Source organism: Panthera uncia (genome assembly GCF_023721935.1).
Source record: "Panthera uncia isolate 11264 chromosome C1 unlocalized genomic scaffold, Puncia_PCG_1.0 HiC_scaffold_3, whole genome shotgun sequence".
NCBI lineage: Eukaryota > Metazoa > Chordata > Mammalia > Carnivora > Felidae > Panthera > Panthera uncia.
In genome coordinates, this window is record NW_026057584.1 from 58,641,132 (window position 1) to 58,659,033 (window position 17,902).

Sequence of the window (17,902 nt, forward strand, 5' to 3'; positions counted from 1 at the left end):
CCCGGGGGCAAACAGGAAGCGCGCCGGCTGACCGAGCGACTGACGGGCATCCGAGCCAATGAGCACTGCCGACCAAGAGCGTGGCGGCGAATGAGCGCGGAGAAGAGAGGCGGGACTTCCGGGCGGGCTGTCACCCTCTTCCCCCCTTTTGGGCTGGAGGCTCCACCTTTTGTGTTTCCCGCACAGTCAATCAAAATAGGAAAAAAAAATCCCCGGACCGCTCCGGCCGTGTCCGCCGCCGCTTCCCGCATCCTCTCCCGCCGCCGCCGCCTTCGCTCCTCACCATGTGTAAGGCGGCGGGGAGCCCCGCCTGAGGTGCCCTAAACACACTATGACCGGTACGTAAAGCCGAGAGAGAGCAACCCTTGCTGCCGCCGCCGCTGCCGCCGCCGCCGACCACAGCCAGCCCGGGGCCGCCGCCGCCGGCTCCCGGCCCCGTGTGTGCGACCGAGTGTCTGTGAGAGGCAGAAAGCCGCACTCCCTTCCGCCTCCCTCCCCTCCCGGCCAGCCACCGTCCACCCCTTAAGCCCCAGCAACGCCGTGTCCCTGCCGGGCCCTGGGGCGGGCGGCCCGGTCCGCCGGGAGCGCATCCCCCCGTGTGCGGGCGCGGGCGGCGGGCGGGCGTGTGTGAGTGACTGACGGTGCGAGAGGAGCGAGCGCGAGTGAGAGCGAGCGGCGCGAAGGGAAAGGGGAGGAGAGGAGAGGAGAGGGGGCAGGGGCAGCGCGGGGAGGAGGAGGAGGAGGGAAAGAGGAGGAGGAGGAGGGTTACAGGCAGCGGCGGGCGGGGGCAGCAGCAGGAGAGGAGGAGGGATCCGCCGCCGCCGCCGCCGGGGGGCGGGTGGGGGAGGGGAAGGGGACTCGGTCCGGGCTTTCGGAGTAATTTCGCCTCGGCCCGCGGGCCCCCTCCCTCTCCTCCACCCGCCTTCCTCCCCACCCCCACCCCCCCGCGCTGTGCCTGCAGCTCCCGAAAAGCCCGTGAAACAAGAGGAAATGGCTGCCTTGGACGTGGACAGCGGCGGCGGCGGCGGCAGCGGCGGCGGCCACGGCGAGTATCTGCAGCAGCAGCAGCAGCAGCACGGAAACGGCGCGGTGGCGGCGGCGGCGGCGGCGGCCCAGGTGAGGAGCGGCTGAGCCCCGGCCCGGCTCCCCCCTAGCGCCGCTTTCTCCTCCCCTCGCCTCTCCCCTCCCTCCGCGCCTCTCTCCTCCCCTCCCCCCGCCCCGGGAGCTGCCCGCCCGAGGCGCCAACGCTCCGACCCCGCCCGCGCTCCCCCTCCCGCCGCCTTTTTGTGAGTGTGTGAGTGTGAGTGTGTGTGTGTGTGTGTGTGTGCGCGCGCGCGCCCGCCCGCGCGCGCGCGTGTGTGTGTGTGTGTGTGTGTGTATGTGTGTGTGCGCGCGCGAGCGTGAGAGCGTGTGCGCCCTCCCGGGGGTGGGTTCCGGGCGGAAGGTGGAGGCCCGGCGCGCAGCCTGCCGCCCGCCTTCCCGCGGACGGTGGAGCTGGTGTGCGTGCGAGCGGGAGGACTCGAGCCGGAGTCGAGGAGGAGGAGGAGAGCGCGGGCTGGCGCTCGCCCGGGCGCAGCCTGCGAGGACCGAGGCGCACTTCCTGTGCGAGCGGCGGCCCGGCCCTAACCGCCACCCCCTCCCCCTGTCTCCCTCTCTGAACCCGCCCATCGGGGGTAGGACACTCAGCCGTCACCGCTCGCCCTGCTGGCCGCTACCTGCAGCAAGATAGGGCCGCCATCGCCGGGCGACGACGAGGAGGAGGCGGCTGCCGCAGCCGGGGCCCCCGCCGCCGCCGGAGCGGTAAGTCTCGCGCGCGCGGCCCGCCCCCGCCAAGGCCCTGGGCCCGCCATCCCGGGCCTGCGGCGCGCCCGCCTGCCCAAAAGGCCTCCCGGGCGCCCGCGTCTTCCGCGATACGGACGGATCGCGCAGCCGGGGCACCCTTTCGGGTTCCTTCGCGTGCCTCTGTGGATCAGAGGCCAGCCCCGGCTTTCTCTAAATTGTCACTGTGGCGCCTCGATCCAAATTCACTACAAAATGAAGTCAGAGAGGGCGGGGGTGGAGGACTCCAAAATGGATGTTTGAGCATTTCATATCAGTGCTGAAAACTCCTTCGCTGAACACTACAAAATTTTCAAGCACAGCCTGTCGGCCATAGATAGTATCAACTACAGAGGCAGTGTCTTTAGTTTCTAGTGTTTTTGAACCTGGAGCTTTTTCTGCTGCAACTTACTAGATCTTACTGATTTAAATCTTAAATTGCTAAAAAGAAACCAAAAAAGGAATGAAGGTTTAGTCTTTGAATTACCTTTCTGTATGCAGCAGTGAATACTTTGTGAGTGCTTTTTTTTTAGTGGCCATTCTAAATTGATGAATTTTAGTTTTTGCAGATGACTTAAATTTGTGATTTTTCGTAAGTGGAGTAAGTGAAACATTCGCGACGGTTGAAATCCGCGAAGTTACTTACACGATACTTTGGCTTTTGAAATTGAATATGGAATACCAGTATTAGAAACAAAAGTACATGTAAGGAATTGTATTTACATGCATACTAACGTATACTGTACTTACAGTTGAATGTGATTGGCAGAGCTGTATTTCCATTTTGTTATGATTACCGGTCTGATACAATGTGATGGGATCCTGTTTGTAGTGTTTTTAGTTTGGGGGCAGAGGGTGGAGCTGGTCAGTGTGTTTCATGAGTGCTTAATACAAATTAGCTAGACAGAATTTTTAAGACAATCAGTTGTGAATTTTATCTGTTTGAATCGTCGCTGTTGCGTTAAACATGTGGATGTGTTCACTTGTTAAATAATTAAAACCTCTCCCAGTTGTTTTTTTTTTTTTTTTTTTGAGGTGGATTATGGGAATTGATTTGTGTAGAGATATTTTGAATAGTCACTATAGACAGAAAAGTTTGATATTTGGCATAGTCTGCAGGAAATTCTTAGTATGTCTAGGCACTAAAAGTGAAGCTAATGTTAAGCTATATTGTTAAATATTGTATTTGTATTTTTAGTGCTTCAAATTATATTGTAGAGGTATATGAGTAGTTTTAATGTCTTAAAAAGTATTTTAGGTTTTGTGCTTTTGTAAGCTGATTAAAATGTAAAAGCATAAAATTATATTTGTGAGAGGCGTTGTTACTTTTAAACTTATGGATTGGTAAGCATTTTTTAATGAATTATTCCTCTAGGCCCATAGAGCCAAAACAAATTGTTTATCTTAAAAAACCACTGTACAAGTAAAATTGTGAAGCAGATTGCTTCTACTTATCTTTTAAAATATTTTCAATTAGAACAAAAACTTGTAACCACAACTTAGCAAGTGTATATAGCTCACTGTTAGGGGAGGGGGAGGGGAGGAGTGAAGGAGGAAGTTATGGGTGAAAAATATGTATATGTATATGTATATGTATATGTATATGTATATGTACTTGTAGATGGGAATCTCAGCCCTGGGAGTAGAACACTGTCTCTAGTCTCATCCTCCTGTGGCCATATACTTGTAGGGAGCTTGTTTCCTTGCCTCTTTGACTCCTCCTCTCAGTTACCAAATCTCTACTGACATCACATTTCCCGCCAGATGAACGTGAACTAGAATCAGTAGGAGCACTTTTTTCTTTGTATGTTTGGTATGCATGCATAAATTTTTTTCACCGAGTAGAATTAGCAAGACTGGCTTGAGTATGTTTGCCTTAGCAAGTGTGAAAATTAGTTTTCCATTTTAAAAATGAATTTCAGACATGTACATCTCAGAAAATGAAAAAATTTAAGCAATTTTTATGGGCATTTTTTTCTACTTAAAAATGTGCTTAGGTAATCTAACTGTAATCACTCAAATTACTGGGAATCATGAGAGGCCTGTTAAGAGCTTTTGTAGCTGTGCTTTTTTAAAATTTTATTTTGCAATAATTTTATATTTATAGAAAAGTTGCAAAGATAGAACTGAGAGTTACATTATACCCTTCACCCAGCCTCCCCTAATGTTAATATAACCATAGTGCGTTTGTCAAAACTAGGAAAGTAACAATAATACAGTATTATTAACTAAATTACAGACTTCATTCTCATTTTACTTTTTTCCCCACTAATGCCCATTGTCTGTTCCAGGGTCTAATCCAGGGTAACACATTGCATATAGTATTGTGTATGAAATCAAGTGGAAATGTACACATAAAATTCAACTTTATGCTAGTTGAGTTTGGTATTTTAAGATTAAAAGGGCATTGAAAAGCCAGTGAGCTACACTGGAGATTTGTTTTAAGTATTTTGAATTTAGAATTTGTTATAATATGATAGGGGTTTTTTCTGGATCCTGGCCAAGAGTGTTTGGTTACCTTCAGACCAGTGTTGAATAGGTCTAATCATAAAGCATTCTCAACTGTAATGTTCCACAGCATGGACTCCCAAAGTTGGTTTGATGTCAAAGCCCTTTTTGTATTTTATTATTAAAAGTTGTTTAAAAATAAATCAAGAAATATAAGAAGTAGACCTTTATGTCACATTAATTTGTCCAATCTGTATTCATGTGAGTTTCTGGATTATTTATTTGCTTATTTCATTTGTACTTCAAGTTGTGATCAGTTAATTGGGTAATTGTTTTTATTTGAAGTTGGTTTGAGTTCTTTAGTGTTCCTTGAAGATTTTAAGAAACTTGAGTCGTTCTTAGTTTCTTTCCACCTTAGCTTCACACTTGTTTTTGTTTCCAGTAACACTTTGTCCTTGCCGGGTTCTGGCTTTCACAAAGCCATTTGTGGGAACTGAGAAGTTAATAATCCTTTCCAAATGCTATGCAATAAGTGCTATGCATTTTTCCCCCCTTCCACAGGTATTATCTGAGAAGATAGCCTCTTTTTTTTTTTTTTTTTCCCATTCAACCGCTCCTCCCCCCTCCATTTTTATGCCTGGTTGCACTGGAGAAAGCCCTTGTAATGAATTGCTATAGCAACGTCCTAGGGCTACTCTTGGTTTTGGTCCTTTTTACGGTGTGATTATGTGTTTATGTACAGAGGGAGACCTAAGAGTACCTTCAAGTTACAACTTTTTACGATGATGCCAACTTCCATGTCAGCTTGGTGTTTGTTAGTTGTCTGATAAGAATATGAAGAGTTACTGAGACAAACACTGGTGGATTTTTCCTGAGAGTTATCTTGAACCTAAACCAAATGCTAGTTCTTGCCTGGGTTATGTGTTTTTAGGTCTCTCTCCTTTTGTTTCTGTAGTGTTTCCAATAAGCCTAACATTAGTGTTTCCAATAGCTTAACATCACATGTTTTTACTTTGGTCTCTTGATTTTATGAATCGTCATCTCTTTGAGTGGGGTGCTGCTAATGAAATTTCTCTTACAAATGAATGGGCTTAGTCAAGGCTCTATAGTTTTGAAAGTTTGGGGGGACTTACTGTTGAATTATGGAAAGAAATTGGTTTAAAATTGGGAGTTTTTCATAGAAGACTTTAATATCTCAAGGTCAGTTTTATTGATCCATTCCTTTCTGTCATTTTCTTTGCAGCGATTTTAAAGTAAATACTTTTAACTATTCATTCAATAAATATTTACTGATCTTTATGCCAGGGATTGTACTAGGCATTCAAATCATGCTGTGTCCTCATAATCTGAGTAATCATAATGATAGGATTTTAGGATAGTGCTTTATAGCATAGTGGTTTATAGCATAGTGCTTTATAGTTTATAAAGCATAACGCTTTATTTTGATTCTTAAGATCCTGTGAGGTAATAATTTTCCCTTTTTTTTTTTTTTTAAGTTTTTAAAACTTATTTTGAGAGAGCGGGCGTGTGGGCTCTCTGGCTCAAACAGGGGAGGGGGAGGGGGAGGGGCAAAGAGAGAGGGAGAATCCCAAGCAGGCTCTGTGCCCTGTCAGTGCAGAGCCTGAAGTAGAGTTTGAACTCCAGATCGGTGAGATCCTGACCGGAGTCAAAATCAAGAGTGAGTTGCTTAACCAACTGAGCCATTCAGGTGTCCCAGTTTTCCCATAAAAAAAATTTTTTTAATGTTTATTTATTTTTGAGAGAGAGGGAGAGGGAGAGAGAGAGAGAGAGAGAGAGAGAGAGACAGCACCAGTGGGGGAGGGGCAGAGAGAGAGGGAGACAAAATCTGAAGCAGGCTCCAGGCTGTCAACACAGAGCCCAACGCAGGGCTCGAACTCAACAACTGCAAGATCATGGCCTGAGCTGAAGTCGAATGCTTAACTGAATGCTTAACCGACTGAGCCACCCAGGTGCCCCCCACCCCCATTTTTAACATAAGAAAATTGAGTCCTGCTTTAAATCACACACAATTCCACAGTTTTAGCTAGAAGTCAGTTCTTTTCTTTATAATGTAATATACTTACCTCCCCCAAACATAATTATAGCTTAAACCATGAAAGTCTAATAGTTTTCTGAATCAGTGTTTTTCCTCCAATTCTATTAAAAAAAATTAATATTGGTAAATTTTTTAAAACTAAATTTATTTCGTTTAAAAGATCCCTTTTGCCTGTCTTTTGGTTAAATTATTTGTTGCTGTTTTTCTTCCCTCTGGGTTTGTGCTTCATAAATATTTCTTATGTATGCATTTCTCCTTAGGTTTATTCAAAAAGTTCAGATGCATCATGCTGTGTTACTTAACGTTTGGGGATTTCCCTTCAATTAATGACCTGCATTTTTGGGAAAAGTGGTACCACAATTTATTTTATTTAACTTCTGGATCCTTGGATAGTACTTACTCAGATTTGTCATTTGAGTAGTTATATTTATTTTCAAGGAATTTCTTGACTAAAAAGCTGTTCACTGATGGTTGATTATTTGCCTTTACTACTATTTTGTAAAAAAAAAACAAAACAAAAAACTTCAGATGCCATAAATTTGACTTTTTTTAAAGAATGAAAAAGATAAAATGCCAGTATGATAAAACAATCTGTACCTGAGATACTGTATTCTTTGATATAAGTTGAATAATTGTGAATTTAATGCTGGTCAAAATTCAGAGGTGAACAACAACCTTAGGAAGATAAAGATTGGATATTAGACATATTTTATGGTAGATTTCAGTATAAAGTCTAGATGTAAATGTCTTTAGATTATTTAAGATGCCAAGAGACTGAAATGAAACATGAATTATTACTCAGATATTGAGAACGATGACTTAAGCTTATAATGCCTATACCAGATAGAAGTTGAAGAATGACATGCAACTTTAATGACTGGTCTTCATTTTAGTAATTTAAGTTTGATAAGTTTAAATGTTTGTATTTAAAAGATGATTATTTTAGTTGAAGCTTACACATTTGTACTGGGTCCCACAGTTTATCTGTCTTTAGTCTCTTCCGCCTTTCTTTCAGTCTCCTTCACTGGGCCTTAGTTTATCTTTATAAAACACAGATCCTGATTGCATCACTTGCTTAAAAACTTTTTATAGCTTTCATTTATTATCTGCAGGATAAAGTCCAAACTCCTTAGCAGGATCTACAAAGCCATTAACTACAGGCCTTGATAAAAATGTCTTGTTCCGCATTGCTTTTCTCTATGAATATGAGCCTTTTCTGGATTCTCTTGAACTCCACAAACTGTCCATTCTTTAGAATTTCCTTTTGTTTGTGAATATTTTTTTATGCCTTTATTAATGCCCCATCTCTCTTTCCTAGATGCCTACAGTGAAATCATAAATTTATTCTAAGAGTACTTTAAATATCTCGTGTGATACCTTCCCCCCCCCTCCCCCCCAATCTTCTATGTTCCCCTTCTATGGCTAGTGCACACCTATATTCACATAGTAGTAGCATGTATTTCTGTGTCTGCTTGGATAAACTGTGAACCATTTAAAATAGAGAGTGTGTGTTTCATGTGCTTACTCATGCTTATTTCAACTTGGCACATATGCTCAAATGTCTTGAATTGAGTTATTAAACTGTGGTTCATCCATTGAAATACATGCTTTTCAACTACGCGTCTGCATGAGAATTAGGTAGTGAGTTTCTTTAAGAAACTTTTAAAATGTGGTTCTACAATATTTGCATTAAGTTTTGTGGACTGGTTTATACTGAGAGAACAGTATATATGCCTTATGGTCATAGACCTCCTTTGAGAATACAGTGTAACCCTAGATTATCCTTCTGCTCCCCAGTTGTACTTTCTCAAAAAGTTGCTGTGTTATTTTAGAGGATTCAGAGATCCCTTGAAGCCCAAGCATGGGTCCTAGGTTGAGAATGCTGGACTAGATTTGCTTATGTTTTCATTGTCTGGTGATAAGCATAGTCATAGGAATTCACATATAGATGGAGAAGGAAGTGGCATAGGAATGACTATTTTAAGGGTAATTCATATAAAGTCTTATTCTCTGTGTCTTTACCCTTGATCTTAGTGGGAGACAGTTTGGTATGAATTAAAGGTCTAGGTTCTGGAGTTAGACTTGGCCTAGTTTTAAATCCTGTCTTGGCCATTTGATAGCTGTGTGATTTTTCTCAGTTTTTCATTTGTGAAATGAGAATAGTGATAACACCTACCTTACAAAATTGTTGTAAGGAGTAGATAATAATCTCATAAATCACTATCATAGTACTTGGCATTAAAAGAACGGCTCCAATGTGAGACATTACCTTTATTTTCTTAAAAAGTTTTGCCCTTTGATGTTGATGTGTAAGATTTTATTGCTTTCTGCTTTCCTGTGTTGCTCAATCTGTAAAATATGAGGATGATAACTAAATTCTGTTACGTAACAGAATACACAATGTATATGTCTGTCATTTTCCTGCAAACATAAATAGAGTGGTAGATAAAATCATGTCTGTATCCTCCAGCTTTTAGATTCTGGAAAAACCTTTCAGGTGGAGTGACTTTGCCATGTGGTCACAGGGCAATAATCTTTCCTCATTAAAAAATTTTAAGGTCTCATATTTTTTTTGTAGTTCATGGGAAAAGTAAAGAATATGATGGCTTGCTAATGGGATAGTCCTAGCCAAGAGTTTACTCTGGAGGACATTAATATGTGCCATAAAAGGGGAGCTTTAATAGTTTGACTTAAGGTTTATAGCAGTAATACACAAATCTTAATTTTTCTTATTTAGATGATTTGATAACACTGTACTGGTTATGTTTCCTTTTTGTACACAAATATAATGTACCTGATTTAGTGATACATATTTTAGTATATATATTTTTTGAACTCCTCAGTGTTTGTGATAATGTTTGGTTTGAGCGGTTCATAATCTTTTCTAGCTACCTGTATTTTTATTTATTTAACTGTATAGATTAGAGATCATAGGTGAGGGAATAGAAGACCAGTTTGTGGTCATAAAACAAAGAATACTCTGAATTTTTTTCCTGCTCAAATAGCACGGGTTATCTTTGTAATAATTAACAAAATTGGAAATAATAGTAAATATTATGGTTTATATAGTACTGTCTCAGTATTTGAAGTCTACTGTGTTACTAAGAGAACTTTTAATTTCAGGTAGTAGGATTTATGTCAGTTTTTAAGATTTTTTTGAGGATTGATTCAAATATTTCACAGACATATATCGCATAACATTTTTTGTTTTCTTTATCCAGACAGGCGATTTGGCTTCTGCACAGTTAGGAGGAGCACCAAACCGATGGGAGGTTTTGTCAGCCACACCTACAACTATAAAAGATGAAGCTGGTAATCTAGTACAGATTCCAAGTGCTGCTACTTCGAGTGGGCAGTATGTCCTTCCCCTTCAGAATTTGCAGAATCAGCAAATATTTTCAGTTGCACCAGGATCAGATTCATCAAATGGTACAGTGTCCAATGTTCAATATCAAGTAATACCACAGATTCAGTCAACAGATGGTCAGCAAGTTCAGATTGGTTTCACAGGCTCTTCAGATAATGGGGGTATAAATCAAGAAAGTGGTCAAATTCAGATCATTCCTGGCTCTAATCAAACCTTGCTTGCCTCTGGAACACCTCCTGCTAATATCCAGAATCTCATACCACAGACTGGTCAAGTCCAGGTTCAGGGAGTTGCAATTGGTGGTTCATCTTTTCCTGGCCAAACCCAAGTAGTTGCGAATGTGCCTCTTGGTCTGCCAGGAAATATTACCTTTGTACCAATCAATAGTGTCGATCTAGATTCTTTGGGACTCTCGGGCAGTTCTCAGACAATGACTGCAGGCATTAATGCCGATGGACATTTGATAAACACAGGACAAGCTATGGATAGTTCAGACAATTCAGAAAGGACTGGTGAGCGGGTTTCTCCTGATATTAATGAAACTAATACTGATACAGATTTATTTGTGCCAACATCTTCTTCATCACAGTTGCCTGTTACTATAGATAGTACAGGTATATTACAACAAAACACAAATAGCTTGACTACTTCTAGTGGGCAAGTCCATTCTTCAGATCTTCAGGGAAATTATATCCAGTCGCCTGTTTCTGAAGAGACACAGGCTCAGAATATTCAGGTTTCTACAGCTCAGCCTGTTGTACAACATCTACAACTTCAAGAGTCTCAGCAGCCAACCAGTCAAGCCCAAATTGTGCAAGGTATTACACCACAGACAATCCATGGTGTGCAAGCCAGTGGTCAAAATATATCACAACAGGCTTTGCAAAATCTCCAGTTGCAGCTGAATCCTGGAACCTTTTTAATTCAGGCACAGACAGTGACCCCTTCTGGACAGATAACTTGGCAAACATTTCAAGTACAAGGGGTCCAGAACTTGCAGAATTTACAAATACAGAATACTGCTGCCCAGCAAATAACTTTGACGCCTGTTCAGACACTCACGCTTGGTCAAGTTGCAGCAGGTGGAGCCTTGACTTCAACTCCAGTTAGTCTAAGCACTGGTCAGTTGCCAAATCTACAGACAGTTACAGTGAACTCTATAGATTCTACTGGTATACAGCTACACCCAGGAGAGAATGCTGACAGTCCTGCAGGTGAGTCTTAAGTCATGTCATGCCATAGATCAGTGATTTGTTAACATGTAGGGATATTTTTTGGTTTAAGGTGTTTTCAGTATCTGGGTATCTTTAAAGGTGATGATACGATTCCCTATGTTTGTATGAAAGGTAGACATCAAAGTGTCTTCCAGATTGTTCTTCACTGAAAAGTTTTGAAGTCAAGGATTCATTTCTCCATTATGCCAAGTATGTTTGTAGTTTTTCCCCAATTTTATATCTGTTTTCACCTTTGATTGGTGTTGATTGGTGGCATTACAGAATTTTTATTTGGCAGGTAAGGTGTCTTGGTTGTGCTTGGTGTGATGTAAGTTAAATGTTTTATGCATTATTTTTGGTTGGGGAATTAGGTTGGCATGGTGAAAACATAGCACTGGGAGCCAAGACTGTCTCCCCTACTACCTAGCTGTGATTTTGGCCAAGTTACTTTTTCTCTTGCAAACTTGGTTTTCTCATTATATAAAATGGGGTTGTTGGACTAGGTGACTATATCTAGGGTGCCTTCCAGACCTAAAATTCTTTGATTTTGTGATAGTTTATTCTTACAGGTATGTAGCTGAGCATTAAATTTAACCGTGCTAGATACATGGTTATTGATAGTATGGGTAGAAATCTCAGAAGTCTGTTTTTCGAATGTTGTGTAGAAATTAAACAGTTGTAAAAGAGATGGTATCATTATTACTTTAATGTTCTTTAGATAACGTTTTATTGAGTGTTTTGATGTGCACTAAATCCTTAGTTTTACTCTTCTATTTTGTATTTGGGTTATTGTGTTGATTGTACTACTATTATAACCTGAGTGAGTCAAAGATTCCAAACTCTTACATTAGGACACTTGAATTTAATTTTTTGAAGTAATTCCCATCACCATAGATATTACTTTTTTTCTTTGAAGAAATTTGTCATATATGCTTAGAAAATTAGAATTGTTCTGAAGCCTCAGATCTGTACTTGGCAAGACTTTAATTGCATTTGAGCCTCCTGAAGCAGTGGTTTAGAGCAGCCATTATAAAAGCATGGTCTGTGGATCCCTGGGGGATCCCAGAAACCCTCTCAGAGGTCCTTGATGTCAAGGACACCACTTTTCATAATACTGACATTATTTGCCTTTTTCATCATGTTGACATTTCCCTGATGGTGGCTAAAATGGCTTCTGTCCTGGCAAAAATGAAAGTAGTACCACTTCCAGGCTTGTTGTATTCTTCATGACCATGTGCTTGCAGTTAAAGAAAAATGCTATTTTCACTGAAGAATGACCTTGATGAACCAGTCAAAATAGTTGTTTTTACTAAATCTTGACTCGAGTGCTGCATGTCTTTTTTAAAAAAATAGCTTTACTGAAGTACAAGTCACATACTGTAAAGTTCACAATTCACTCTTTAAAGTATATAATTCAGTGTTGTTGTTTTTTGTTTTTTTGTTTTTAATTTTTTTTTTAATGTTTATTTATTTTTGAGACAGAGAGAGACAGAGCATGAATGGGGGAGGGGCAGAGAGAGAGGGAGACACAGAATTGGAAGCAGGCTCCAGGCTCTGAGCCATCAGCCCAGAGCCTGACGCAGGGCTCGAACTCACGAACCGTGAGATCATGACCTGAGTGAGCTGAAGTCGGACGCTCAACTGACTGAGCCACCCAGGTGCCCCAGTGTTGTTTTTTTTTTTTTTTTAAATGTAATCACACTTGTACAGTCATCATCACCATCTAATTTTAGAGCATTTTCATCACCCCGCAAAAAAAAAAAAAAACAAAAAACCCATGCCCATCAGCAGTCACTCCTCATTCCCTCCCTCCCCTTAACCCCTGGCAACTGTTAATCTACTTTCTGTCTCTTTGGATTTGCCTGTTCTGGATTTGCTGATTATTTCAGATAAGTGGAATCATGCATTTTGTGGCTTCTTTGTGTCTGACTTCTTTAATTTAATATAATAATTTCAAGTTTCATTTGTATTGTAGCCTGGGCCAGTATTTCATTCCTTTTTGTGGCTGAATTATACTCCATGGTATAGATATACCTCATTTTACTCATTTACCTGTTGACAGACTGTGTTTCTACCTTTTGGCTATTGTGAGTAATGCTGCTGTGAACATTTGAGGACAGTTTTTATGTGGACATGTTTTTATTTATTTGGGTTATATACTAAGGAGTGGAATTGCTGGATTGTTTGGTAACTATGTTTCACATTTTGAAGAGCTGCTTACCAAACTTTTTCCAAAGCGGCTGCACCATTTCACCATTTTACGTTCTTACCAACACCCGTTACTATCTTTTTAAATTTTTTAATTATTTTTTTAATGTTTATTTATTTTTGAGAGAGAGACAGTGACAGAGTGTGAGTGGAGGAGGGACAAAGAGAGAGGGAGACACAGAATCCAAAGTGGGTTCCAGGCTCTGAGCTGTCAGCACAGAGCTGGATGTGGGGCTTGGACTCACCAGTGGTGAGATCATGACCTGAGCCAAAGTCGGATGTTTAACTGACTGAGCCACCCAGGCACCCCTCTTTTTGATTATAGCCATCCTAGTGGATGTGAATGAAGTGCTGTCTCGTATTTAATTTGCAGTTCCTGCTATGTCTTTGTAATATTCTTTGTGACAAAATGGGAAGTATGCTTTAATGAAGCAATTTCTACGTCATACCATAAACAAGATGATTATCTTTAAAAAAATTTCTTTTCCAATTGTGCAGTTGTGTGAGTTGCAAGGTGAACTAAATGCTATTTTTGGGAAAGAGTGTTTTTACTTGAAAGAACAACTGACAAACTATGGTTATTGAGAGACTCATGTATTTAAGTGCAAATATTTTCTCAAAAAAAAAAAAAAAAAGATTTAAGTGAGCCTATCACTTAAAAAAAGCCTAACAGTATTTGCTACCAATGATAAAATTTGGGTTTTCCAGTGAAAATCAGAATTTTGGAAAACTCAAGTTTATTTCTGTGAACTTGATTGCTTGTTAATTACTTTTTTGATGAGATGGATATGATCTTAATAAATAGGATTTGATACTGTATTATAACAAAATGTGCCAACATTTGGAAGATCTGTGTGATAACTCAGTGAACCAGTAGTTGTCAGATAACCAGTTCATGTTACAAAATCATGCAGCAGTAGAAAGATCCATTCAAAGTTTGAGATACACCTGTAACAAGTGTATGGAAAGTTTATCAATATGGTTTCAGATTTTACACTGCCACTGACTTAAAAGAAACTGCCACTTGTCAAGTTTGATACAGTATCAGAGAATACCCACAATTGATTGAAAGACAAATTATTTCTTCCTTTTCTAGCCACATATCTTGGTAAGACTAGATATTCTATGCTTCAGCCCAAACCACATGTTGCAAACAGATAGAATGTAGAAACAAGTATGAGACTCTAGTAGTTTTCTTTTAACCTAGATATTCACAAAAATGTAAAACATGGTGTCTCATTAAACTTTTTGTTTATATTTTTGGAAAATCATTTTTCATAAAATGTTAATTTATGTTGACATAATAATTTACTATTTTTAAACAAAACAATTACAGTTTGTCATAAATTTTAATATGGTAAATATCAAAACATATAACCTACACAAACAAAGTTTTGGAGACTTCAGTAATATTTAAGCGTTTAGAAGGAGTTCTGAGACCAAAAAGTTTGAGAATGACAGACTTCTGAAGATTTAGCTGGTAGTTTTTCGAAACCAGTTTTTAAAGCTTGAATAAAGTTAAGGTTGTGGAGATCTGTACATGTTAGAAAAACATCCCTAGGGAATTTATTTGTGATTTTTGTGGATTTATGTTGGTCATAAATCAGTGTTACAAAGCACCAAATACTTCAAATACATTACTTCTAAAATACTATCAGAATAACAACACTGTAGGAATCAAATATGAAGTGGACTTTTTAAAGTGGTAATTTAGTTTATTGAATGGTGGCAAGGAAGGGTAAAATAAAAGAAGGCCATCAAAAGTGAATTTTGTTCCAGTTTTAGGAATGGGGAAAATTTTTGAGAAAGTAAAATGAGAATAAATGCTGCATAGTATACAACAGCATATTTAGCAATGTAACCCAGGAAATTTTAATTTGGGGGAGATTTGGTGATAGGAAAACTATCCCTTGGTGTGTTGGAGTTTTAATTGGCAAGAAGCAAGATAAATTATTTTAGGATGTGTTTTAGTTGAAAATAAGAATAAGGTTTTTTAAATCTGTGTTAGAGCATAGTATGCCCAGATGAAATGCTTCAAATACTTTTACATCATTGGTTTGAATTTTTGTTTTTGTTAAGTATGTAACAATTTTACAATAAATGAGAAGACAGATTTTTTACTGGGGCTCTGGAATTTCTTTGACTTTTTGTTTTTCTTAAGTTTCCCTTTAACAAAAATGACCAGCTCCTGCCTGTTTAAGGCAGTGCATCTGACTCTGGGCCCCTTCTCATGATGGGTATGTTTAGTGCCTCTTATCCCTTAGAAACCAGACTGAACGTAGAGCAGCTCATCATGCCCCAAGTTGCAACCCCACTCACTTATTATATTTCTGTTTTTTTCCCGTTGAGAAATGCATGCTGTTTTAGAGAAGTTCTGTTTTTTGAAGTTTTATTTTGTCTACCATTGCTGTGTATTTGAAAATCAGTGGGGAGAGACAAAGTATGGATTTATGTCTTTTTCCAACATTTTTTCTGGTCAGAAAATGTCCCCAGAGTTCACACCAAGACTGCCTTTACTCAGGCTCTCAAATTTTAGTTCTCTACCAGATTTTGTTATATAAATACAAATTTATCCTTCAAGACTGGGCACATTTAAAATTCAGTCAGGTGTTTGAGGTAGGAAGAAAGGTTTATGGAAATCATTGCTTCTTTCTTTTTCTTTCTTTTTTATTTTTAAATTTACATCCAAGTTAGCATACAGTGCAACAGTGATTTCAGGAGTAAACTCCCCAGTGCCCCCCACCCATTCAGCGCATCACCCCTCCCACAACCCCTCCAGTAACCCTCTGCCTGTTCTTCACATTTAAGAGTCTCCCATGTTTTTGTCCCCCTACCTGTTCACATATCATTCCTGCCTCCCTTCTCTTATATTCATCTTCTCTGCCTCTTAAAATCCTCATATGAGTGAAGTCACATGACATCTGTCCTCCTCTGACCAACCAGTTTTACCTAGCATAATACCCTCTAGTTCCATCCACGTAGTTGTAGATGGCAAGACCACTTTTTTTTGACCACCGAGTAAAACTCCATTGTGTGTGTGTGTGCGTGTGTGTGTGTGTGTGTGTGTGTGTGTGTATATATATATGTATATATACACACACACACACACACACACACCATATCTTCTTTATCTTTTCATCCATCAGTGGACACCTGGGCTCTTTCCATACTTTGGCTGTTTGTTGATAGCGCTGCTGTAAACATTGGGGTGCATGTGCCCCTTTGAAACAGCACACCTGCATCCCTTGGGTAAATACCTAGTAGTGCAATTGCTGGGTCGTAGGGTAGTTCTGTTTTTAATCCTTTGAGGAACCTCCATATTGTTTTCCAGAGTGCCTGCAACAGTTTGCATTCCCACCAGCAGTGCAAAAGAGATCCTTTTTCTCTGCATCCTTGCCAGCATCTGCTGTTGCCTGAGTTGTCAGTGTTAGCCATTCTGACAGGTGTGAGGCGGTATCCCGTTGTGGTTTTGATCTGCATTTCCCGGATGACGAGTGATGTTGAGCATTTTTTTTATGTGTCGGTTGGCCATCTGGATGTCTTCTTTGGAGAAGTGTCCATTCACGTTCCTTGCCCATTTCTTCACTGGATCATTTGTCCCCTGGGTGTTGAGTTTGACAAGCTCTCCATAGATCCTGGACACCAAGTCTCCATCTGACACATCTGCAAACGTCTTCACCCATTCTGTCGGTTGCTTTCCAGTTCTGATTGTTTCTTTTGCTATGCAGAAGCTTTTTATTTTGATGAGCCCCAGTACATTTTTGCTTTTGTTTCCCTCGCCTCCGGAGATGTGTTGAGTAAGAAGTTGCTGTGGCCAAGGTCAGAGAGGTTTTTTGCCTGCTTTCTCCTCGAGGATTTTGATGGCTTCCTGTCTTACATTTAGGTCTTTCATCCATTTTGAGCTTATTTTTGTGTATGGTGTAAGAAAGTGGTCCAGGTTCATTCTTCTGCATGTCGTTGTCCAGTTTTCCCAGCACCACTTGCTAAAGAGACTGTCTTTATTCCGTTGGATGTTCTTTCCTGCTTTGTCAAAGATTAGTTGGCCATATGTTTGTGAGTCCATTTCTGGGTTCTCTGTTCTGTTCCATTGATCTGAGTGTCTGTTTTTGTGCCAGTACCATACTGTCTTGATGATTACAGCTTTGTAATACAGCTTGAAGTCTGTCTTCTTTCTTTTTTTTTTTAAGGTTTTTAATTTATTTTTAGAGAGCGTGTGCATGCGAGTTGCGGGGAGGGGGCAGAGAAAGAGAGGAAGAGAGAGAATCCCAAGCAGGCTCCCGTCAGCAGCACAGAGCCTAGTGTGGGGCTCAATCCCACAAACCCTGAGGTCATGATTTGAGCCCAAATCAAGAGTCAGATGCTTAACCAAGTGAGCCACCCAGGCACCTCTCATTACTTCTTTAGAGCAAAAAGCCTCATGTTTGGAATTTCCTATTACCCTTGGATAACTGCATAGTTGTGGACTAATTGGTAGATGTGCTTTTTAAAATTATAGGGAGAAAATGGAAGCATTACAAAAAGTTGGATTTTTAAAACTTTTCATAGTTAAGTGTTGGAGGGCAAGGGTAAAAGAGAAAAATGTGTCAACTACTATTTAGGTGTTTTTAGATATATAATGTAATTCTTTCTTGCAATAATCTTGTTATTTTTCTAACATTTGGGTAGAGAAGGAAACTGGCCCAAGGCTTTTACAGCTAACCTTTGTGGGTTTTCTGTTTTTTTGTTTTGTTTTGTTTTTTGCTATACTACACTGATTTGATGTTCTGCTATTTAATTTACATCAATATGTGT

At 40.5% G+C, this 17,902-nt stretch overlaps 1 protein-coding gene and 1 long non-coding RNA gene across 2 annotated transcripts in view; one reads left to right on the forward strand and one right to left on the reverse strand.

Annotated features, from left to right (window-relative positions):
• Positions 1-247: 247 nt before the first annotated feature.
• The window catches only part of SP3 (Sp3 transcription factor), a 59,443-nt gene continuing 41,788 nt past the window's right edge, over positions 248-17,902 (forward strand). The window contains exons 1-4 of the mRNA XM_049615992.1: positions 248-338; positions 962-1,116; positions 1,678-1,800; positions 9,544-10,903. Coding sequence (XP_049471949.1) covers positions 332-338; positions 962-1,116; positions 1,678-1,800; positions 9,544-10,903 — 1,645 coding nt within the window. The 5' untranslated portion in view covers positions 248-331. The remainder of the gene's footprint in view (positions 339-961; positions 1,117-1,677; positions 1,801-9,543; positions 10,904-17,902) is intronic.
• On the reverse strand, positions 15,388-16,776 carry LOC125911834 (uncharacterized). The gene is made up of 2 exons (XR_007454475.1): positions 16,229-16,776; positions 15,388-16,040 (listed from the first exon to the last, which is right to left on the reverse strand). It is a non-coding gene; the product is annotated as an uncharacterized LOC125911834 (long non-coding RNA).